The sequence below is a fragment of the Oenanthe melanoleuca genome, chromosome 3 (genome assembly GCF_029582105.1).
Source record: "Oenanthe melanoleuca isolate GR-GAL-2019-014 chromosome 3, OMel1.0, whole genome shotgun sequence".
Classification (NCBI taxonomy): Eukaryota; Metazoa; Chordata; class Aves; order Passeriformes; family Muscicapidae; genus Oenanthe; species Oenanthe melanoleuca.
This window is the reverse complement of record NC_079336.1, coordinates 74088495-74114119: the sequence shown is the minus strand read 5'-3', so window position 1 is coordinate 74114119 and position 25625 is coordinate 74088495. Positions and strand designations below refer to the sequence as shown.

The following is a 25625-nucleotide window of genomic DNA, read 5'->3' as shown; positions in this document are numbered from 1 at the left end:
TTGTTGACCTCCATATGTTTATTTTTTTAAAACAATTTACAAATAAAAATGTTATATTTATCCAAGGAAACACATTTAATACTTTAGTCTTTAACAAGCTATACAAATGAGAACCATCACACTCAATAGTTCAAGGACCATTCAGGGTAGGCATGCATGTGTCTGTATCACATGAAGCGAGTCCAATTCCTGACACCAGGGTTCTGATCTTCTTACTTCTTCAGAGCAGGTCAGCTGCTAAATGATTTAACACAAATAGTTACTGGATCACAATAAAATGAAAGAAAGCCCATTTCAAATCACCTAAGTGACCTCAATATGTCTGGTCCAGGTGTCAGGCCACAGAGCCTTACCGATTAGTTTTCTTCTCCAAAAGCCAGTCGGACAGATTTTCTCCCCTTGCTTACTGATGTGGCATCCATACATGTGCTTATACAATACAGTGAAACACCTTAAGTACAGATGTAATACAACAGTAATTACAAATCACAGAGACAGATAAACAGACAAATAAAATCAACTCTAAACACATTCTTGCATTTCAAACAACAAAAGTAAACAAATCCATGCATTAAAGTTCAAAGAAATTTTCAGTTTTAGTTCTTCTGCAAGTCTCCATTTCCTCAGTTCTAAATTGCTGTTCTTGAGCTTGTCTCAGCAGCTGGGCTACTCATGGTGTTATTGACACAAACTGGATGAGCTGGAAATCACCCAGGAATGGTCAAAGAATAAAAGCCCCCAAAATGAAGAAGACGCACGCATTATAAACGAGATTCCATTTTAATAGCAGAGTGTAGAAAAGAAATTGGCAAAAAATTCACATGAAAAAACATTTTACACAATTAATTATGTACAGAATAAAGTATGTGACTGCCTTCCAATGATTTACGTTTCACTTTAGTCAAGTCCTACCACAGAATGCAAAATACACCCAAAACTCCCAGCTGGAAGAAATACAAACAAAAAAAAATATACATAATCCCAGCTCTGGCTCCTCAAATATTGGGACTGGCTGGGTTTACTTCAACCCACTGGGCTTTCTGCTATGCTTTCAGCAATTCCTGAATTCATTGTAGCTTGCAAACTACTGTCAGGAGCTTCTGTTTGCTCAGTCTTCTTGCTCTGGATAGTGCACATTCCCTTGCCTCCTGAGCCACCCACCTTCCCATGTGTTTCTTTGAGCCCAGGCATTAAAGTTTCCACACACCCAGAAGCCTGACCTTCTGTGCTGCCTCTGTCACAACTCAGTGATGGCATTTCACCACCTTTGCTCTCCTTCACTTGCACAAGTGTCTCAGAGGTGGGAGAAACACCCTGCATTTCTAGAAGTGGCATGACCACTTCTGCATTGTCACTATTTGAGGTCTGTGATCCAGGCTGCAGCATAGGTTTCTGAGAAATCCGTGTGCAAATTTTATCTTCACAACTACCAGAAGTCAATGTAGCAAAATCAGTAATCTCAGTTTCATTAATTGTTCTTTCAATGCCCAGTTTTTTAAGCTTACTGGACTCCAGCCTAATGGACGCAATAGTTTCTAGTTTTGTGATTTCTTCTGTATTTTCCTTTGAAAGTCCTGCTGAAAGGATACTGAAACATTCATGTTTTACCTTATTGTCTCCCAAACTGAAATCAGTGCTTTTCAACTCAAGCTCTGCTTTCCTGTGTTTCACATCCTCTGATGGTTTCTTGAAAAGAAAATTATCTAATTTTGCATCAGATCCAGTGTGTCCTAATGACATTTTTTCACTTTCAGCTACTAATTCTAAACTGGATCTGAGTTCAACCATGTTTGAGCAAGTATTGACTAACCGTTCAGCTCCCTGCTTTTGGGTTTGATTATCCAACACAGTACAGCCTGAAGGTTTAGGTTGAACTTTTTCTTGAGCTTCTAATAGGGTACTTCTAGTTTCTGTCTGTCCCTCTGTCAATTCTGAAACATTAACCTCATTAGAATCAGATTTTATTTCTGGATTTGGAGTATTTGATAGATCCCAACCACTTTCAGAAAAAGAACGAGTCGTGACTATCTGCTCCTTTCCATTACTAGTTCTGGAAGTGCCCCAGAGTAAGTCCGGACTATCAGTTTCTGAGTGAATTCTACAGTTATCATTTAAATTTTTCTCTACCAAAAGGGAATTTCCCAAACTTTGATTTTCATTCTGTGTCTCAGGTAACAAAGTCTTTGGGTGCAGGCTATGCTTAGGCTTTACTGCTTTTATTTCCCAGTCTTTCGTCTTTATATCTTTCTCCAAGGTACCAGGAACATTTGTATTTGTAACTGGAGTTTTATTTCCATCTTCCTGTCCAACCTTGTCATGGACCTCAGTTTTTTGTAGATCACGGAATTCCAGACTGCCTGCTTGCTCTCCACCTCCTGTATCAACAAATCCAATTTCTGCAGGCATCTGGATACCAGAAACAGGATTCTTTTCTGGTAATTCTGTGACTGACATTTCTGATAGGTGAGGCTGAAGTGATTTCTTGTTCATTTCAGCCTGATTTTCAACAGGAACCAAACTCCCTGTCACTTGATTATTACACTGTGAGGAATCCATATTCTCAGAATCCTCTTTCAACGAGGATGAGCTACTAATTGCTCTGTGATTCACAGGTAAGTCTGCAGGTTTTGTTATGTTAGGGTTTTCTCCATTTGGAAGTGCAGAACTTGCAAGTTTGCTGTCAGCCTTTCCACCACTACTGTAGAAAATATCATAAAGATCTTTAGCATTGGCTGTGGCCAAGCAAGAATTTCTTTTCTCTATCTTTTTTGCTTGTTCACTGAAAGCAGTTGAAGGTGGTGGTGGTCTCACAGGTGTTACCAACATTGTCTGTTCGCTTTCAGACACACCTGGAGCTACTTCATCTGCAGGGATGACAGCTGCTGGCTGGACTGCTGGTGGAGGACGGGGTGGAGGTAGTTTATCTACGGTCTGAGAAGACTCATTTTTCTCTGCTGCTTTCAAATCCTCCTCTGAGCCTTTTAAAATTACTTCTTCTCCTCCAAAAGCTTTTGATATGATATCTGGAGGCAGTAGAAGATCTGCGCTTGTTTCTTTTACCACTGGCAGTGGTTTGGTGGTAGTTCCAGAGGATTTTATGGATAAAAAGGTGTTCAAAGGTGGTGGTTTACTAACTGTTGCAGTATTAGACTTCCTGAAAATCATGGTGGGGACTGGTAGATTGGGGAGAATTTTTGTAGGTGTCGGTGTGGAAACAACTGGTATCCATGGGCTAGTATGTGGAATAACAGTTTTCCCAGACAGCCTGATTTCAATGGGCTTGAGATGGGATTTCACAGACTGACACTTGTTCTCCTCTTTGTTTCCTTCTGCATTCTCTTCCTTTGGAATAGCTCCTGGGGTTTTATCCTCTCTCTCAGTCTTTTTCCAGCTGAATTTCCCAAAGGAGGTCTGGCTTGGTGGTTCCTTTTTAGATTCCTCTTTCTTTTCTTCTTTCTTCTCCTCTGTCTTCTCTTCCTTCTTTAGCTTTACTGTGATACCCATTTTTCGCCCAGAAGAATCTGTTTTGCCTTGAGTTTCATTATTCCCTTCTCCAGATTCCGGGATGCTCTTTACTTCCTCCTTCTTTATTATTTTTGGGGTTTTCTCATCCTTCTCTTCCTTCTGTTTCTCAACCAGTTTCCGTTTCAGCTCGTTTTGCCGCCTGCGCTCTGTTTCCAGAACCACAGCCAATCCAGCTTGTCGGTCTAGATTTCTCCTCTCTTCATAGAGTGGGTTTTCATCTATGTATTTCTGTGGAAATAAACAGCAACATTTTAGCCACCATTTCCATGAAAAATAAATAAGTAAGTGCAGCTCTGACAATTCTGACTCGTTCAGTAAGTGCCACCTCAACACTAAGAGAACAGGGAACTTTTTCCTACCAAGAAACTGAGGTACTACAAACTGCTTGAGGCAGTGCTGTCACTTTACAGTAGATGCTGTTTCAGTTTCATGCAGACAAAATATCTCTATGTACTGATGTAGTGGGAAGTTCTGCTTATTTAGTTCAGTAGAATGTAGTATAGATAACCAAATACATACAGTCCAAAGAGTTAAATGTCATTCTTCAGGGAAGGAAGACAGAACAAGCAGAAGCTAATGTAGGGAATGTCTCTTTCCTAGTACACCAATTACCAACCTTATATTTCTCATTGTGGGGATGACTTTTCACATGCTGCTCTGCTGAGATTTGATCTCCAAAAAATTCATGACAGAGCTGGCAATAATATCCAGTGATGGGAATCAGAAACTCAGAGCCTGAAAAGGCCAAAGAAAATTATCAGAGAAACAAAACTTAATAAATGCCAAGCTCTTAACAAAGTTGGTCAAAGAACAACAGCAAAACCTCCAGTAATGTTCTTTTTGGAACAGCTAATGCTCCTCTCCTTACAATTAGATTATAGGAACCACCACTACCAGGAACAAACACGTAAAGTGAAGAAATTCATTGCTATGGTTCAAGATTTAAGTGCTCTCCATTGTATTAAGGTAATAGAGTATTCAAGTAGGTTAACATTTCCCACAGTCTTGATCTATTTTCCATCTTTCTGGTATAGTCTGCTCAAATACTAAACACCTGGTTTATAAACAGAACACAAATATTTTTGTTGAAGTTCAGCAAGATTGCATCCTTGTGCTTATGGAACCTGCTACAGTTAGTAAGACACTGCAGATTCTTCTTTAGCGGGCACTACTAGAAACATGTAACAGATTAATAAAATTAGTTGATCACTGGCAGGCCTTTTAGACATTTATATTTTAAATTCTATATAAATTTTCAACTTAGTTACAGCTCCTTCCATATGTCTGTCTCAGATTTGCTGTATCTGCACTATAACAAGTACTCATCAGTCAATTTTCAGGGAGACCTCTGCTAAAAATATACTGAAGAGTCTACTACAAGACTCTGTGGAGTACTGTGCAAGATCTACCCAAACACTCCCAACTCTTGTGGTCATGCTCTAAATTCTAATATGTTGGCAAAAATTACTTCGGAACTACACTGAAAGACAACTGGTACTCAAAATAAAAAACTAATCTCTAAAAAGAAGGGAAGAAACCACAATTTTCCTATACTCTTACTTAATGACTTTTTCTATAAGAACAGCCAAGAAACTAAACAATTTGTTTTTTTCCTACTAATACAGTATCTACATGTACTCCTATACCAAAGTAAAGTTTTGAAAATTCCTTTCTCTGAGCAAGTGGAACACACTGGAGGGCAAAGAGGGATGATAGCCGAGTTAATAAAAATAAACATACCTTTGGCAGGAACTGTTATCTTATCAATGCGCTTTACGGAGTCTTGTTTGGTCTCACTCTGGGTCTTCGAAGCCCAAGGTCTGTTGTAAGGATCCAGGGTCTATTTGCACAGTGACAGAGGTATATAGGCTCATATATTACACTAGCAAGGCAAGCACACTTGTCTTTTTCCTTTTTAATATCCTTTTAAAACACTGAACATTAAAATCAACGTGCAAATATTTACAAGAGCTAATTTTCCTCTCTTTTCCCTCCCATTTTGCAATTTACAATGACAAAATAACCTGTGAAAAGTGTAGAATGTAAATGACCTTGAAGAACAGGTAAACATGTGAAACACAAGTGGCAAACCTGAGTAAACTGAGCACAGGCCCCATTTACACTACTTGGAATTCACCAGTAGCTGTACAACTGCTCAAGTCCAATATTAGGGGAAAAACATTTGATAGGCTACTTCTTGAGTTGGTTATTACTCCAGGTTCTCTTGTAAAATGTAGTTCTGTGATGTATGTTTTAGTGTCAATATTCATAGCAATATGAAATGCACTTAGTGAAGGAAGCCTGCAACATACCTGTCTGTGTTTCTTATTATGCATGTGTGTGAAAAAGTCAAACATGGTCCCGCAGATGGTATTGCAGTCTTTGCACCAGTGGTTCCCTGCATCATAATATTCATAAATATTGGCCAACTGGAAAGGATGTTTGGAGGACTGTGAAGAGGATTCTGCTGGCTTCGGGCTTCTACCTCTTGATTTTTCATTAGTAGTTTTTGATTCCTAAATTGAACAGAAGGAAACACTTCTCTAAGACAAGGCAGGACAGACAAAATGCTCTAGAACTCAGAACCTGCCTCCAGCAGAAGCCATACACACAAAAAAAAAAAAATGTATCACCTGCTTTTCAGCGCCCAGGTTAATTCCACTGTTTCAGAGAGCTGGTATTGCCGACTAAGATGCTGCGTGGCTGTAGTGAAGAGTTTCCAATAAGGGTCCCAGATGTAATGGCTGGATGGTTGTAGGTAATCAAGGAACCAAATTAACAAATTCCCTGTGGCATGCACCCTTCCCACTTTATTGGTTTCACATAGCAGTTCCAATTTACCATGCTACCTAAACAGTGCCCAGAAGACCTCAAAGGTTCCCCTGGAGGCATTCAGAAGTTACTGTAAAAGTAGCTTGGATGAAAGTAGAATGGAAAAGGAAGCAAAAATCAGCTGACTAAAAGTATTTAACTCCATCATGTTTAGTAGATTATTGGAGTGCTCCTGAACTTTCCAGAAAACCTGTTGCTTAATAATGAAAGAAGGACGGTGTTGTTAATTACCTAAGCATACAAGGCGAAGGATCTTGTGATTTAAACATGTGATGTTTGTACTTACATTGATCTGTACAGAAAGACACCATAAAGTGATATACAGACATTTCAGGACTCTATCCAAAATTAATACTAAACTAACACTTGTAGCAAAACATGTATTCCCTGAAATATACCATGAATGAGCCCTGGTAATTTAGATTACAATAGTACTAGATGTATTTTGAGTTCTGAGTTATATTTTCAATGGCATAAAGTCCATCATGTTATCATTTTGCATGGCAGTCTGGAAAGAACAGCATGTTAATTTAGCAGACTCAAGTTGGTTGCATGATTTCCATGTCATTCACTACCAGCACAGAACAAATTTATTTAAGCAGATTCAAAATTGTCAAATAATATCTGCCTTACTTTAAATTCCTTAACACCACCCCCCACAACACACATTGTAGATCAAGGAATGAAGAGACAGCCAGGCCACTATGCACCCCACAGATATCCATATCCCAATACAATCTAGTTCTTGGTAGCAGAATAAGAAGTGACCCAATGAATATTTTCACGTATTCTGTCAGCAAGAACATAGCAGACATTCTCTTGAACAATGAGATCAACTTATGATCTGCAGGAGGTGCATGGAAGGATTTTCACAATGTCACACAAGCATCAATATTTATGCTATTTATAGACATACACCTACAAAAATACTATCTCAATTAGAACTTTAAAAAGACAATGCTTCTCAGATAGACAGATGACAGGCTACTCTTAACTCCAATTTGTACATTAACCCAGCTCAAAGCTGCCTTCGTATTTTGCTACTATTTAGTGCCCAGACAGGGTGATCTCTGTTTGCTTTGCACAGTAACAATGGCTTCACCTCTACATTGAGTGTGTAGCTACAACACACAGGAGCAGCAGCTAGGGAACACAAGGTACCTGGCAGAGAAGCAAAGGCTTTTGCCCTCAGGTTGGCAGAGTCAACCAATCTAATTGTTGAAAGGCCTGCACCATCTTTCTTTTCATGAAAAAAAACTTAACAATCAGAACTACAACATGCATTTTAGAGGCTGAAGGCCGTGTCCTATGTGCTGACACATGTATGAAAATATTAAATGTTCCTGTCCAGAACTCATAATTTTCCATGTGAAAATAAGGAACTATGAAAAGGAGATCAAGTCATTATGGGTTTGGACGACAGAGAAAATGGAAATTAAAATAATAAAAAATATATTCACACATGTCACATGTCAGGAAAAGAAAACAATATAACTTAATGCAATGTAGGACATAACAAACATTTTTGCCTGTTTAGTTTTATGAAGTGGTGACTGAAGCAAATGATTTGTTAAAGTGGACAGTAAACGTCAGAGATGTTTCAAGAAATAACAAAAAAACAAAAGCAAGTCTTTAAGTTAAAGGTACCTAACGAGTTCTTAGACCACAATAAAGCATAAGGAAAATTTTACAGGATAAGCAGATTTAAGTGACTTTGTAGGAAACACAGAATCACAAAATGGGTAAGGTTGGAAGCGACCACAGTGGATCATCTGGTTCCACCTCCGTGCTCAAGCAGGGTCATCCCAGAGCACAAGGCACAGGATTGTGTCCAGATGGTACTGGAGTATCTCCAGTGAGGAAGACTCCACAACCTCTCTAGGCAATCTGTTCCAGTGCTCAGTCACCCACACACTAAACAAGTTCTTCCTCACATTCAGCTGGAACTTCCTGTGCACTGGTTTCTGCCCACTGCCACTTGTCCTATTGCTCAGCACAACTGAGAAGAACATGGCTCCACGCTCTTGACATCCTCCCTTCAGATAAATTGAAGGTGCCCTCTCAGTTTTCCTTATACCTCTTATCCTACTAACGTTTTCCTCACTGCAAAAAGTATATATGCTAAGATCTACAGAAAATTAGCTGATAATTTCCCATTAGTTATTTCTGTTACATATTTGAATAAATATCTGAAAAGCAGGATAACGGATTTCCTGACTACAAGCAAAACCTTTCAGATGGTAGTACTAGTATCCATCCCACTTTCAAAGTAAAACTATCTTCTGGCATGCAGTAAGCCTATTATGGTACATCCAGCACAGAGTAGTACAGACCATGTCAGAGAGACCACACTGATGCATACTGACATTTCGTAAGAGAGAACACATGTACACAAAAAACATGTTACGCTGACCATCATCTTTAAGTCTTGTGATTTGTTACTATCATTACCCAGTGAGAAGACCAACATGCTCCCAACTTTCAGAGAGCTTTCCTGCTATGAACACTCCTCCCTGAAGGGCCACGACAGAAATTCTGTAGAGAAAAAAAAGGTCTGTCCTTCTGGTATGGTACTGACACCAAACAGCTACACTTCATGATACGGTTCAACCAATGTCTCAGCAAAACCAAGAGAAAAAACAGTAAGTGGTGCTGAACTGCAAAAAACCTGAGGGACATTATATACACTGATACATTGACTCTCACCTGCATGCACCATCAAAGTCAGGGTATGAGATGTGGTAACAAATGATATCAAACGATCCCTTAGTAAATGTCTGAGACCAGCTGTCTCCCCAGTGCCCTCTTCCCTTAGTGGGAAAATCATTAGCACACAAACTGTAAGACTTTACCTTGTTGGAGGAAGATGTTTTCTCTACACTTTTTGCATTTTCTGACTTGCTGCTCTTTTCCAAGGAATCTTTAGTTTCCACAGATGGTTTCCGGGGTTTTTCAAATATGTTAATCCCCAGGATTTGTGCTACTTTGTCAAGCTCAGACTGCTTCTTGTCGGCCGCATCAGATTCTTTATGCAGCTCTGCAATCTCCTTCATAATATTCTCCTGTAGTCTGTTCACCTCAACCAACAACGGGTCTTTGTGTCCATCCTTCTCACGACGTTTTTTCCTCAACATCTCTCCTGAGCCAATCAAGGAAGCAGAAGAGTCAGAAATGCACCAGGAAAACTGACTTTAGATCTGTACAATAATTTCAGCATAAAGTAAAATACTAAAATAAAATGTTATGGCTAAATCTTTACTATGAAGTTGTAAGGATGGAAATGACTCTCAGGTACTGCATCATTAAATCTGCATGATGTGCCTCTGTAAGGATTATCATAACACATATCCTAAGAGAGACACCATAATCCTCCAGAGTACCAATTTAATAATCATTATTTCCCTGTGTGACCAAATAAACAAAAGTTAAATTGCATATTCTAACCTGAAACATCATTTTCCAAAGGTGGGGGAATTAAGTATTTACTTGGACCAAACAAGATTTAAAAACACAAAAAATTAGCTCTCTTGAGAGAGGACTTTTCCATCTCCAGATAAGATTCATGAAAAATTGAAAGGCACAATAACATTTTCAGTTACTATTTCTCACTTCTGAAGAAGCACTAAAATGCATAAGGTACAATTCCTTTAGCTTATCAAGGCAAGAAGATGCTAGAGCAACTGTTTGTTCAAATTTTGATGCAATTGATCTCAATATAGTAACGAGGTCACTTTCTCAAGAGTTGTGCATTGCCAGAAGTATGAAAACACATTATGGACTATTATTATTTTGGTCCTCCTTCTCCTGTTAGATACCAGGACTTGTGACACATTCCAATGGGGGAGAAAAAAGCAGCAGGGGCTGGTGGGGAGGGTGGGTAATGCACTTTACCTTGTTGTTTACGAAGCCTGTCCAATTCAGTCTTGAGATAGTAAAGCTTCTTCTGCCGTGCTTCTCGATCATTCTTCAGTTTTTCTCTCTCTTCCATCACCTAAATAAATTGGAAGGTGTTCTGGATTTTCCTCTCTTCCCAACATAAGCTAAACAGTCTTGCAAGAATGACGGGAAGACCTCAGCTTTCCAGACACAGAACACTGCCCGTTATTCCCAAAATGTACGTGAGTATTTTAACACAATAAATACACCTCTCCCTGTGTAGCTGAAGGTAACTATCGTGTGGTCATGCTTCAACCAAGTTTGTAGGCAATTTTTTTTCTTTTGGGCAGTGTATTCCTCTAAACTGCTGTTTGTTGCACCAATTACCAAGGCCCTTAGGCTCAGCTGACAATCTTCTACAGGGCTAATCAACATCAATGTCAAATGCCTGTTCAAAACTCATACAGTGTTTGTACAGCTAGCATGGTCCATCAGCCCTCACTGCCCTTCACCGTGCCTCCTGCTTTGACTCAGGAGCTATTAGTTAGTACAACAACAACATTATTATTATTATTATTATTATTATTATTATTATTATTATTATTATTATTATTATTATTATTATTATTATACCATTATATTAGTTATTATATCATTTAGCTATTAGTTAGGTTTTGCTTCAAACTGACATAAAATATCAGGATGAAATTTGTTTCTTGTTCACTAAAGTAAACAGTGGCATCAGAAGCTCACAAATCCTTTTTTCATTGGCTTTCATGGATTCTCATAGAAAGAAACAAAGTAATATGCTAAAATGAAACCTGAAAGGTTCTTTCTTTTACAGCTTCGTTTTTGAAGAGACAAATCCCAAAAATTTTTTTACCTTCACAAGGCTCTTAAAACTTACTACAGATTCCTCCCTTAACAAACAACTGATTTTGACCTTCCCAGACAAAAACTTCTACTACAGCAATGTTAATGTTGGCAGGATCCCTGAATCCTTCCTGAAGTAGTTCTACGAACACAGTTAAGCAACATCTTAAACACCATAAAGGATTTTTAAATTATTATTTTGGTTTTGTATGCTATTTTTTGTATCATCAAAGCACCATTCTCTCCTTCTGAGTTTTCTGCAGCATGGAGGCACCAAGTGGAGCATGCAAATTTTTATACTCCAAGCCATCCCAGCAAAAACCCAGTGGACTAAGCCCAAGTCAAAGATTTCTGTAGTGCAGACAGAGCCTTAGAAGTTCTACCAAGATGCACAGATGAGCTACCAGGATATGACAAGGCAGGAGAAAACTACATAACTTTAGCCAAGATAGCTCTTCCAAAAGTACTAAATTTCATTAAGAACAAAATTTCAGCTGTGTCAGCTGAAGAAATTATTATTCCTGCAAGCAGTGGAAGCTCACTTATTTGCTGATGTAGCACTTCATACAAGTGAAAGAAAAGGCTCTTATAATAATAAGAGCATATTGCAGCCTCAGTAGCTAAAGTGGGTTTGAAAAAAAAATGGATACACATATTTTACCAAAGTCTATAGTCACAGGAAAAGTGGCAAGTTTCAAACTAAAAGAGGGTAGATTTAAACTAGATATAAAGGAAGTATTTTTTTACAGTGAGGATGGTGAGGCAGGGAAAGAGGTTGCCCATAGAGATTGTGGACTCTCCAGCCCTGAAGTGTTCAAGGCCAGGCTGGATGGCACTCTGAGAAAACTGGTCCAGAAGAACATGTCCCTGTCTATGGCAGTGGGGTTGGAATTAGATGATAGTTAATTGTCCCCTCATACCCAAATAATTCTATACCTTTATTTTAACAACAAAGACCAAGTGGACACCAGTCTGAAAATGTAAACAAATTTTGGGAATCTTGGAGTTCTTTGACAGTTGTCTAACTACAGTTTCCTATTTTAAAATACATTCTTCCCCACTACTCTCTAATTATTACAAACCAAGATAATTAAAAGTGGAAAACATTAACAGGCATGACCTGTTATGAACAGGCATGAACTGGTGTCAGAGCGTCCAAGTAGAGTTTTCCCTAAATTCTTTGCATATTGTGATTTTTGTTAAGAGAATTAATATAAATGTAGAGGGAAGATTGTACGTGGCGGTGAAGTAAGATATCCTTTAGTGTGTATTTAAGAATGTCTAATACAGGTATAGCCTGGTATACATGGTATTTTGTACAATGTAGCATATTCAGATGGAGCTTCCTGTGTTTCAGTTTATGCCACTGGACATTAGCAAAAAAAAAGCCACTTTATTTTCTTTACACTGTCCCTTCAGATTTTTACATATCTCCAGATGTCTTCAGGTATTTCAATATCTAAATCTCAGCAGAATAAAGCCAAGCTGTGGCAACCATGTGCTTTCTCTGTAAGATTTTGGCGGGTCCAAAGAAACTCAACTCTGTTTTTGATTTCATCTGTTCTGCCATAGCCAATGGCATACAACTTTGGGAGATTCAAAATGCATTTTTTGTAAGTGTCATAGATTAATACAGACAAATGCTTAGAAATCTTCAATGGAAGTAAACTAGGTGAAACTATTTTTAAACTGGAGCAACTCAGTAAAAAAAATAAGAAAATATGCACCTGAGGAGAAAAAGCTTCCACCCCACCAATCATGCAACCCCAACACATTCTGAAGTATCAGAATACCTAACATACCTTCTGCTTTTGAGCTGCCCGGTTTTTTTCATCCGATATTCTTTCTGTGGTATTTTTGAGAGAGTGTGACGACAGACGAAGGGGTGCTTTGGAATGAGAAGGAGTGGTAGGGACCTGAACAAGCACAGAACCATCTCTTTTTACATCAGGGACATCCTTTCCCAGAGAGACTGTCTCGATCACCCGGAGATTGGGACGTGTGGGGTTCGCTGACATGGCCATAGTGAGAAGACCATGAGCTTCTGGCAGCGTAGGATTAGGCTGCTGGGCAGAGGGGTACATGGGCCAGCCAGGGGCTGCATATGCCATATAGTGCCCATAGGCATCATATCCTGGAGGAGCCATTGTGGGAGGGGGATAGTTTTGGGGCATTTGAGCAGCAGTGTAGTGGGAATAGTTGGGAATTTGGTATTGGGAAACAGAAGTAGGTGTAGGTGGCAAACTAGGAGGAGTTGGTGGAATGGAGGGAATGAGAGAGACAGAAGGAAGAGGCTGTTCTGGTGCGTGTGGAGGTATCTCCTGTCCCACTGGCGTGTTCTTTGCATAGTCTGGTTTCTGAAGAGAGGCCATGTCTTTAGAGTGCTGGAAAGGGCCCGGAGGTGACGCTGACCGCTGCTGGCCGGACTCAGGGGAACGGGTGTCACTGCGGCTGCGGCGCAGCTCCCAGGCGTCCAGCCTGCGCGTGTCCGAAGAGCGGCGATCCGGAGAACGAGACGCCAGCTTTTTGCCATGAAGGCGCTCCTGGGTACGAACAGCCAGTTTTCCAATCTCAGCAACACCTATGTCCAGTCCAATGGTTTTGAGTAAGTCGTGGATCTTTGCGTACTCCGCGTTTGGCTCTTCTAAAGGATCCGTCTTGACAGCTGGAGCAGGAGAAGGAGGTGGGCTCATTTTCTGTATTATTATCTCATTGCCACAACTCTCTGGGGGTTTCTCTATGGGGAGAGATTCCATTTTGGTCTCTTCATCCTCATCACCATAAAGAAACTTCTCTTCATCCTCAATGTCAGGAAAGCTACGCCTCCTTTTTTCCTGAGCACTAACAGAATCAGCCATCATTCCTAGAATTCGAGAGAAACCACTGCCATCCTGACTGGCCCTCTCATGAGGCAGCAGGAAGTCAGTATGGCGATCAGTGGGTTCTGACTTGGGTTCTACTTTTTCTTTGTGACTTAAGAAGTTTCCAAACTTCTCTTCAAACGTCAAAGTTTGGTCTTTGGGAGGCCCAGAGAGTGGGTTCCACTCATACAAATCTTCACACAGCTCCTGGTTTGAAGACTCCACAAGAGAGCCTTTGTTAAACCGTTTGAGAAAGTTTTCCACTTCAGAGGCAAAAGGAGGTATGCTGTTGCTCTGGGGCAAAGAAGACTGACTAGAAAGAGGAAGATCCTTGCTGGGGGCTGGACTGCTTGAAAAGCCCTCCGGCTGAAAGAGAGAGGATAATATTTACTTCAAAGGCACTATGCACCTCACAGAACAAAGGAACATGTTCATTTCTCCTTGAGTTCACAGCCGAATAAAAGTGTTAGAAGAGAACAATATACAGTTGAAAGAGAACACAGCAGATTACAAACCAAGTTGCCTGATGATTTTGGAACGCCATGTCCAACAATGAATGCTTATCTCAGAGAACACACAAAATCACAACTATATTTCACAAATTTTTTTCAAACATAAGAACTGAAGTTTTTAAATTTAAACCCTCTTACATAATTTGGGATATGCTTTGAGTTTAGTCATGGTCACATAGGATTTCAATACCTTAATTCAGGTAAAAACTACTGCATTGGGGTTGTTCTCAGCCACTTCTTCAGATATTCATAATTAATGCCATATTAAATAGCATTTCCAGTAATAGGTATGGAATGGGATCCTCAGTATCAGAGCACTCCTGAGCTAAGTATATCACTGTAAAACCAACACTGATCAGTACAACAGGAAAATCAAAGTGATGTGTTAAAACACAAAAAGGCAGTTTATCACAGTAGTCACTCCACTTATGTGTCCATTGCTCTAATTTTGAGACTCAATTGGTATAGGTTTGGTACAAATTAAGTAGGGCTGATCCCAGCCTATAGTCCAAAGTGAAAAAAGTAAGGAAATTTAGAAGCTGTTTTCAGACAGAGGTACTGAGCATGCATCAGGCAGCTCTCTAAGTCTATAAAGAAACAAGAAAGACACCAGTGACAGGGAAGAGCTTCAATCATTATCTTGTCTGCCTGTGGTACTATGAGAGCCAGCTTTTCTATGAAAGCTGCCCCAGATCTCTGCATCCTGGGTTGAATTTCCACAAAGACACTTTATTCTGTCTCAGATTTTATATATATGGTTCCTGATTAAATGCCATAACCATTTAAAGTTTCTAATGCACTTTGAATTTATACAGCCCTGCAGAAAGATACCTGTCGTCTTAAAGACAGCAGAATAAAGCTTTTCTATTTTGTAAATCAAACTAATATTCTGTATCATGAAGTAACTGTTTTGGAAAGTAGAAGCACACAGACAGACACACAAAGACCAAACCTGAACAGCAGACTCTACTTCCATCTCTACTCGTTTCTTCAAAATAGATTTTTTGGGCATGGGTGGGATTTCTTCAGGCCTGTATGTATACCGAGGCTCAGAAGTCTGTAACGTGTTAGCCAAGCCAGGGATCGTGTAGCCACTGCCTGAAACATCGTGATTCAAGTTTCTGCTGCGCTCTTCTTCTTCTCTTTTCCTCCTTGCTCGGTCAAGCTCTCGGAATTCTTCATTCAGGTAATGACGGGCTCAGGCTTCTACTGCGGCTGCGGCTTCGTCTGCGGTAGTTTCGTGTTCCTGATGAGAAACCCTGATGCTCTCCACTCACACCATGTATCTTCTCATCCTTTTCATACCGTGGACGCTTTATTTCTCGTCCCCTCTCCTCTGCCCTCAGTGGGTAGGGGGATCTCCTCAGTTTGTCACCATCTCTGTCGGACCCACGAGGCAGCTCCTCCCGACGGCCATAGTGTGGGCTGTAATCTGAACGGTGGAGGAAAACGTCCCGGTTGCGGTAGTCTTCATCATGCCTCGGAATGAAGGGACTTGAAGGCTGATCTTCATGTGCTGGGTATCTCTCAAGGCCTCGAGGACACAGTGAGGCCTCTTGTGAATATTGGACCATCAGCCATATCATCCCTGTGTAAGAGAAAAACAGGACAGAAGTACCTGAATCAGAGTAAACAAAGTCTCACTCCTGCTCAAAGGTAAGAAACTTTCAAACCGGTTTCAAAATTACACCTCCCTCACTAAACAGAACCAACATTTTATGTACTTAAAAGGCAGGATGGAGAGAGAGGCTTATTTTTAATGGTACTGTACATCCCTCCTAGGAAGTTACCTGTAAACACAGTGACACGAACAATTTAATTCATACTGAGGAATAAGAGCCTTGAAAAATTAATAGGATGGATTCGTTTCTGTGAATGTGAGAGACTACACGTTTTAAAAAAAACCCTTACTATCATATTTCAGACCACAATCCCTTTCCTCGCCTCTCCCAGTAAGATGCCAAGGTCAGATTTCCTATTAATTATTCAAGGTATAATTCAGTTTCACACTAGCAAATGCAACCAGATCCTCTTTTCATCTTCAGCTGTGGGCATGGACCACAAATTCTATCAACGTTTTCTTTTGCAGCAGATACACAGACTGCACTGTCACTAATCACATGAATCCCATAACTAAAAAAAGACACAGTTTCTGCTATCTATAAACCAGGGAAATTAGGTATAATGGTATCATTCTTCTTTGCCAGCCCCTGCACTACTACACACAGCGGATATGCAACTATCACATCAGAATAACCAGCTTCTTCTTGTGGAGTACCTATTTTGGGCATGTTCCTAAAGACATCTACAATTAGGGGTACTGTTTTAACTAAGGCCTTTTTCTCTATGCCTAAAAACCTTTCTGTTACTTTTCTTTAGGTAAAGCAGAAACACACTAAACCACTTAAAAAGTTACCAGCTGCTGGTTTTACTCACTGATGTTTCAAAATCCAGCAAGATCATCCAAGAAAGAAAATGTGCTCCCTAAGTGACATCAATGAGACAAAACTCTTTCCTGAGTGAATCAATTTGAGGTAAACTGTGTATAATGGCCTGAATCCCCAAAAACCACCTCCTCCTACTCAGAAAGGTCCCTCCATATATTTGAGTCATGCCAGAAAACATCTTCAAAAAAATCTGCAAATAAATTACAGCCCCAGTCTTTCACAACAGACTAAAAATAACAGAGATGCACAGACAAGGTCTCTTTCTTGGGTATCTTCACAGTTTACACAAGCATATTTAGGAACAAAATCAACACAAAACTTCACTTTACCTTGCATCATTGCAAAGCATTTATTAAAAACTGTATCAGTCCAACAGATCTTAGAAAACGAATATGGCAGGCACCTGCACCTATTGTATTATGTGGAATCTTTCCAGTTTGCAGCAAACTGGAAAGATACCATGTAATATCCACCTCCTCCAAAAGCATAAAAATACCTAAAAATAGCTAAATTAAATTTCATAAATAAATGTTGTTTTCACAACCTACATAAAAGTATATCTGTTCCCAGTGGCATGTTTTCTAAGAGCCTGCTAAACCTGTACAAACTGCATGAATACACCTGATGGAGTAACAGATGTATTTCACCATATACCTTCAGCTGATTTTTGTGCAAATAAAATTATTTAGGTGCACGTCTGGCAGCTGTCACCTACAATTCAAACACTATGATTGCAGCGACAAAGCAGACGAATTTTTAATTATCCTTTGGAAAAAAATGAACAGCAAACCTAATATATTTAAAACTATCAAGACATTCCAAATACACCCTGAACAGCTAAAATGCAAATTTAAAACCTGAAAATTAAATACAGGTGTGGGAAAAATGATTACTTGCCTTAAAGGATTTTTTGAAACATGTTTTCTGTGTGTACAGTCCAATAAAGTTACATCCCTCATAACTGGATTGGATGCTTTCAGTCACGGATATCCACTACGGGCTACTGCACCCCTGAGAGAGGATATAAGGTGGTACCACTGTGACCATCCCAATTCTTTCACCAACATATAATCCATGAATCACTGGAATTTGCCATTTCAGAGATAGGAAACAGACCACAGGCTACACACACAATGCCTCAGAGACCTACACCTAGTATAAGGTAATTTACTTTTTAGCATGTTTATTCACATACACAGAAGCAGAAATAAATGTGGTATTCTGCTGTCAGCAATCAGCAGGACTCCACTTTAACACACAGTCTTTGAATAGGGCATCAGATGAGCTGTTCATATTCAAGCCAACTGTTACTCTTGATATTATGCCAAAACACGCTATTTCAGAACACAGCTTAATGCAGACCAAGTCTCTAAAGTGATTTGGTCTATCTTTTGTATTAACCTTAGATGAAAGGATTGGTGGGATGCTGCCTATATCTTGTGCCACCTCATATAGTAGTAGAATGTCTTAAAAATACTGAGAGCCAGAGAGATGGAAGACAGGGAGAAACAAAAAGATTTGTTTTTCGCTTTGACAGATTGAGATTCTGGAAGACAAAAAAACACTTATTGGACAAATCAGGAGACTGAAGCTGCTTAAGTGACCTTGAAGACCCAGTCCAGCAGCATTCAGTGTGCCTATTTAAACATGTGCAGGAGATCAGCTGCCCTAGAAACTTGGGACAAGTTCTTACAGAGGTTTTAGGATGGACCTGCACATGAACACGCACCCTGAGAAAGTCTCCTTGGGCATCCTGAAAATCCACTGCTGCAGGAGACTCTAAAAGTGTCCCTGATTTCCCTTCTTTGGTATTTTATTTCCTTTACAGACTAATGAACCTCTCTACAATCCCAAGGCCCTACAAATTACAGAGAATAATGTGCCAAAGTGATTGTTTGAAATATCGAAGTAGAGTAGCTAGCAAAAATAGCTGAGAAGAACTAAATTCAGAATTATTTGCTCCAATTACTTCAAAATTTGAAGAGACATCTTCAAGAAATACTTTCTTATTTTGCTTTTTTATTTTATTAGAATGAGAATGTATTACATGCCAAATAAGAATGTGATATGAGCAATAACAATAAGGACCATTTTACAGCCCAGTGATAGATATAAAATCAGTGTCCTGGTACCAGGACAGCCTCTCAGTGAGGGGAAAAAATACTTGATGCAAAATACCTGACAAACAATGTCCCTTAACCAAATACTAAGTGTCTCTTGAAAACAAATAAAATGGCTAGCAGCGAAGAAATTTAGAATTCAAAAGTAGTATCTAGATGATTTAGGAAAAGCTAACAGGTGACATCACTCAGAAAAGTGCAGCCAGCACAGATTTGACAAAAAAAAAAAAAAAAAAAAAAAAAAAAAAAAATGTAATAACATTAAGCTCTTGCACACAAGAAAGTCACTTAAAGATTAAAGTTTACATGGTCTCACTTTATCTTCTTCTCATTCTAACTCATCTGTCACTTTTAAACCTTCTCTGGAGTCTATTCTTACCATTCTTTTTCACATCTACGGGCTCTGTAATAAAGAAGTCAACTCTCACTCTTACATTAAATAAACTCTGCTATATCTGATGTTACTTCTAACCATGCATCAGCACAACAGAACAGGTTAAATCTAAAATCTCAACTGAGAACATGAAGCAATGGGACAAACACCACCACCTCCTGCCCCCAAATGTTACTAATTTGCCAGAGAAGTGCCAGTTCCCAACATATCACTTCCTTTTCCTTCCGACCCTGAGCATACACACTCATTTTATTTAGAAGATTCCAGACTGCATGGGGGATTTACAAATCCAACACTGATACCAGGAGAACTGAGGTAAAGGCATAAAAGTGACAGTACCAAAAGCCAAACTGTTACTCGGTTTTCTACACCTGCTGAAACTTAACTTTACACCTGAGAAAGACAGGAAATTAATTTATTCTGCTCACTTCCTTCCCTCTCTTTTTTTTTTTTAACAGTTGATGATATTTGCATCAAAAATGGAAGTAGTAATGGTTTTTTTTCTGTGCTAGATGCTTATCCCTGACCTGAAAGTGCAGCTGTATGCTCCAGGGCACATGCTACACCATCTTCAATTTTGCAATTCAAGACAAAGATAATTATTCGCAGTTTTCCGATTTTCTTTCTTTTGCCAGATTATGCTGGTTCTCCTAATGAAGTCAAAGAGTTCCAAATTGCTAATTGCTAATATTTATACTTCACTATTCACAGCAATATTTTTAACACAAAACAACTCTCACCATTAACTGTTTCTCTCCAATTTCAGTCAAGGGACCCTAAGAATTCTAACACTTCCTTTACAATATATGAGACTGTCTGACTATGTTCTCTTCTGCAACGTTTTTAAAGTCAAAATAATAATCTCCTTCAAGCCGCTCTAGAGTTTTCCTCTAGACTAGTCTCAAAAATCAGGAAAGTAGACAATTCCTCCCAATAAATGAGGAAGTTGAAGGTTTACACTTATACTAAACAACCCTCCTTTCAGTAAGGACTAGGTAGGTTCACGAGAAACAGAAGGTGGCTGAAGTAGTGAAAGGTCAAATGAAGCATCTCCATATGACATCCCACTCTTAAGTGGATGGAAGCACTGGAGGGATTGACATCACACTCCCTCCTACAATATATGATGTGCAACACTTAGTTTATATGGAGTTTAGAAGTAGCTGACAAAAATTAGAGAAGAAATATCTCTTTAGAGTTACATATGCAGAGACTTTTGTTCAGGGATTCCCTGCACCTCAACTTGCCAGAGGCTGGGGGAACATTCCCAGGAAGCATTGCTACATGCTGACCCTCATTCCCTAGGCATTCAGTGGGCTAAGGAGATGTTTGGTCTCAGCCAGCAGAGCCATTCCCACGCTGTCTGACCCAGTGAATCCCCAGCTGTGGAGGACCATACCTGTCACTCAGGTTATCAATTGGTGAGCCCAGTCTGTCAGGCAGCCTCCTTCGCTCCGGGGTGCCAATGCAATACCGGTCATTACCAACAGTAATCCGCAAACTGTGCTCCAGTGAAGACTCAGAGCGGAGACTTGGTGAACGCCTCTGTAAATTGAAGAAAGAGTGCAAGCCCATCAATCAGGGGATTTTAATCTCAGCTACAGAAAGGAAAGTGATTCTGCTCTGCTTAATAAATTCAACTTGGGGCGATGGATCAATTAAAAAATCAAGCTAGAAGAACAACTGTTCCAAATACTTCAATTCTCTTCAGCTACTAGAGAAAGGGGAGAGTACTGATTGCATTTAACTTCTCATCCCAGGTGCTAATAACATGCTCTATATTTAAATTTTCAACTCAAAAATACATTTCATAAAGCCGCAAAACCAAAGAGGAAGTCACAAAGTCCCAAATTTGCTGCTGTTCTCCTTTCTTTGCAGAGAAGAAGCAGCTAAATAAATGTTGCATAAAAAACAGTGCCAGGAATTTCTTAATAAAGTGTCTGGATTTCTGGCCCTTTACAGCTTTAGTAACAACATGAACCAAAGTATAAACCAGTGTAAACAAAGATTTTCCTAGTAGTGATGTTTTGAACAGTTTTCCTCACCTCATGCTGCTTTCAGCAGATAAACATAACATAATATTTAAAACACCAATGCCACTAGAAACACCTTCTATAGGTGGTAATAATGGTATAATGGTAATTTATTACTGGTAGAGATAAACCAGAGTAAACTAAATAAAGTTGCCTCTGAAAAATCTACGGCAGAGAAGACCTGAGCTCATGGCCTCTGCACAAACCTTCCTTTGTACACATACACAGTACACAAAACACCATCACTGGTAAGTTATGCTTAACTAGTTATGCCTCACATTATTCTAAAATATATTACTGGAATACGGGAACGATCAGAGCTAGGGGGAGTTCCATAAAAACCAGATGAGACTGCCTAAAGACAGAGATACTTGATTTGCTTTTTTAAACCAACGTAATATAGATTCTGCTTAACACAAAGCAATGAACCAGCTTCAGTTCTGCCCAACTAGTCAAGCACTGCACACCAATTTGACTGCTTAAAACTGCAGCAGCAAGCAGCAGGTGCACTGAATTGTCTGCATCCACCCTGAGAACAGGCAGAAGGTTCAGCTCAATCCTCCAAGAGACCAAAAGAACAGTACATAATCTCCAACAAAAGCAAAAGAATTCCCTCACAAGTTTACCTAACAAAATTCACTTGCAATACAAATCTGTACTAGAATCCATTGTGCATATAGTTTTATTCTAAGGTAAGATATTAGTGATTTCTCTTTTGCTCCATTAAGTTGAATCCCAGAATTGATCAAAGGACACTAATTACTTTTTAAGACTAATTGCCTTGTCCAGCACAAGATGATCCTGCAACAACCTGGCTGAGATACAAAATATTCAAGGGGCATGTGTCTCATACAAACACATTCTGAAGGCTCACTTGTGCCCATTGTAACACTGAATTTTGAGGGCTGCCTCAAAAAATTACTATCTTCAAAGCCATCTTCTTGTCATCAAGACTGTGGGCATAGAGATGACAATCACCTCCACTGAAGACAGAGAAGTGATGATTACATCTCAGAACAAACTCTTAGCAAAGGAAAAAAATAGCTTACACTAAGAATGTTTGGGATGTTTGAAATGCTCATGACTGACTTATACAAATTGCCCAGAGATAGCAGTTAGGGCAGCAAATATTTGAAATTCATGATTCTTTAATACTTTTTTTTTTTTTAAACTGTAGAAATTCCAGTTTTAAAAGGTTTTCATATCTGGAGCACTGAACACCACCACTAGTCATACCTATGTGTGCACTGCACTGCATTTTTCTCCCTTCCTGTTCTGTCACCTAAACCACAGTTACCACTGCCATATTACTGAACAGGTTGCATACCTGCTTGTCATTTCTCCATTCTCTGTTGACCCCACATGCTCCAGTCCTCTAATCTCAGCCAATTTTCTTACAAGAAAGCAAAGAAGCTAAAACAAAACCTTTAAAAAGAACAAGCACGCAGGTCAGCAGGCATAAATAAAAGCATAATGTGTCAGCCTTGCAAGAACAATTAAAAGTGCCAAAATCTCACTGTAAAGTCCTGTCCTTCTTCTCCTCCATTACATTTCTCAGTACTTGCCCCAAACCTTTGCTGTCACTCCATGTTCTTCCAATCACCACAAAGCTTTCCTCAGCAATTAAGAAACCAACACTATCCCTACTGACAACATCCAATAGCCGGCTCCACTGCCAGCATCCCAGTTATGCACAACAAAATGTGCAACGATGCTGTAACCTGGAAACGCATGTACTCCATCTCACAAATAACAATTTTTGAAAATAAAATCACAACAAAAAACGAAACCAAAACAAGGCTCTATTTGCCTCTTTGTTAACATCTCTAAAGCTGCTGCTTTCATACTCCAATTAATATGTACAATAGGGACAATAACCTGGAACTTGTACTCAAATATTTTCTCCATTTCAACCCAGCACCCTTATCCCATCACTGTCTTCATTCTACATACTACATCTCCCACCCTTATGCACTTATTTCCCTATTTCAAGTCCTCTTTACTTGTTGGAATTTAAATTCCTCTTCCTCAGGCTTCTGAACTCATGTCCTTTCAGTGACAGCTCCAAAATTCCACTTGCTAATATACTGGTGCAACTCTCCACACTTGCACATTTTGTATTCGCAAGCTTCTGAAGAGAGAGGGTCTTAAATCATAAAACCCTAAAAATTTTGTTCAAACTTTACCCTAACCAGTTATGATAACCCAACATACCTGCTGTGTGCTATGTTTCTATCGTATTTAGTTCCACCCTTTGGAATGCCTGAGCACACGGGAGAGGGCAGAATATACTGCAAAGCATGAGGAAAAGGCGAGCACACTGTTCTTTCCAACTGGATTGAGTGACCATGTAACCACTGCCAGGAACACCCCAGTATGAAAATCTCTTCTTTTACAGTAATACAAAAGCACAATGAACTTTTTACACACCACACACAGCTCAGAGTTACCAGACAAAACAATCACCGCACCAAGGAGCAGCAAGACAAAACCTAAGTGAGCGAATCCCACTCACGCAAAAGAAAAAAAAAGTCTTCACGCTTTGATTTATTACGAAGGTGTCCGCATCCAAGATGCCATCCACTACAGATACCAAAACCGAGCTTCAAATGCCCAAATCAGACTTCGCCAAGACAAGTGGAAAACCCTGTGCACAGCCCCAGCTACAAAGCAGTGCCTACCAAAGAAGATCTCTCAAAGATATAAATCAAGAACAGCCTTCTTTGTACGCCCGCCGTGACAGCAGGATGAATTCAGACAAAGTGCTCATTCAACATGCTATCTGAAAAGTTATATTCCCGTAAGTTAAACGATATTTACGCACTAACACAAATGAACGTGTTAAATGAAGGAAAAAGACTAGGTACGTCCTCTGCCTTAGCGAAGAGCCAGCATCATCTTTGAACCTTCTCTAAAATGGCTCTAGCCAGTAAGACAAATAAAAATGCAATGGAAACTAGCGGGAAAACATGACTTAAAATGGAAAGCAATATTTTTTTTCCCATTTGGCTCTCTAAGGAATAGGGGGGAAATTGCCGATCTACCTCCGCACAGGGAGAGCCCGGTGCCGGTGTAATTCTGCAAGGACTTCGGCACGCCAAGTCTGGGGCTCTGACAGCCCCCCGGGCGAGGAGCAGAACCCGCACCGAGCAGTATTTACCCGGTGCACGGCAGTATTTACCCGGCTGCTGCCGCCGTCTCCGTGCTCGCTGCTCCGGCGGCCCCGGGGCCCGCCGAGCCCCGCTCCTCCCGGCGGCGACGGCAACCTCCGGCTGCGATGCGGCGACGGGGAGCGGCGACAGGGCCCGCGGTGGCCCGACGGGGAGCGGTGGCGGCGGAGCGGCGGCGGACGGGGCGAAGCGGAGCGCGGCGGCGAGGCGGCGGCGCAGGCGGCGGCGGGCATCGGCGGGGGAGGGCGGCCGTGGCCTGGCCCCGGCCCCGAGGTGCTGAAGCGGGAGGCGCGGGACGCCGACGAGCCGCCCTCCTTCGGCCGGTGGGAGGAGGACGAGGGGCCGGAGCGGCCGCTGCCGGAGCGGTACATGATGGCGCCAGCGGCCCGGGGGTCCCGCGGCTCCTCCGGCCCGGCCCCCCCGCCCCGGCGTGCGCGCTCCCCGCCGCCCTGCGCGCTCCCGAGCCGGGCGGGGGCGGTGGGAGCCCGGCCGGGGGGCGGTGCCTGGGGACGCCCGCACAAAATGGCGGCGGCCGGCGGCCCGTCACGTGTGGCGGGGCGGGAGTCGGGGGCTGCCGCTGGGCTCGGCCGTGTGGTTCCTCTTTGCCTCTCTCCGGGCCCCGCGGATCGTGACTGGGGCACGCTCGGCTCTGGTGGCTTTTTGTTGTTTGGGATTTTGTTGGTTTTTGTTTCCCCTCCTGCACGCACACACGCCCTGTGCTGTGGAGTTGGTCGGTAGGGTGTTGTGTTCAAGCAGGAGTGTGTTAGAAAGCGCTCCCTGCCTGATGGAGCAGGCGCTGCTGAGGCTGAGCCTCCAGCGCTCACAACTCCTGAAGCAGTTCCCGGCTCTCGGCTGCCGGGGCAGGGATGGCGGGGTAGGAAATGGCTTCCCTCCTCCTGCCTCTCCCACCTGAGCGCCTGCTGCGGGACAGCGCCTGCCGCAAGCCCGGCTCCTGCGGGGCTGAGCGCTTCGCTCTCACTCG

At 41.0% G+C, this 25625-nt stretch overlaps 1 protein-coding gene across 1 annotated transcript; it reads right to left on the bottom strand.

Moving 5' to 3' along the window:
* Positions 1-25625, bottom strand: ZNF318 (zinc finger protein 318). The gene is given in 12 exon segments (XM_056487560.1): positions 1-3753; positions 4142-4260; positions 5266-5365; positions 5838-6041; positions 9210-9496; positions 10249-10348; positions 12909-14333; positions 15432-15669; positions 15671-16023; positions 16025-16067; positions 20840-20985; positions 24655-25625. Coding segments are annotated over 12 exon segments (6105 nt in total). The 5' UTR covers positions 25015-25625; the 3' UTR covers positions 1-1023.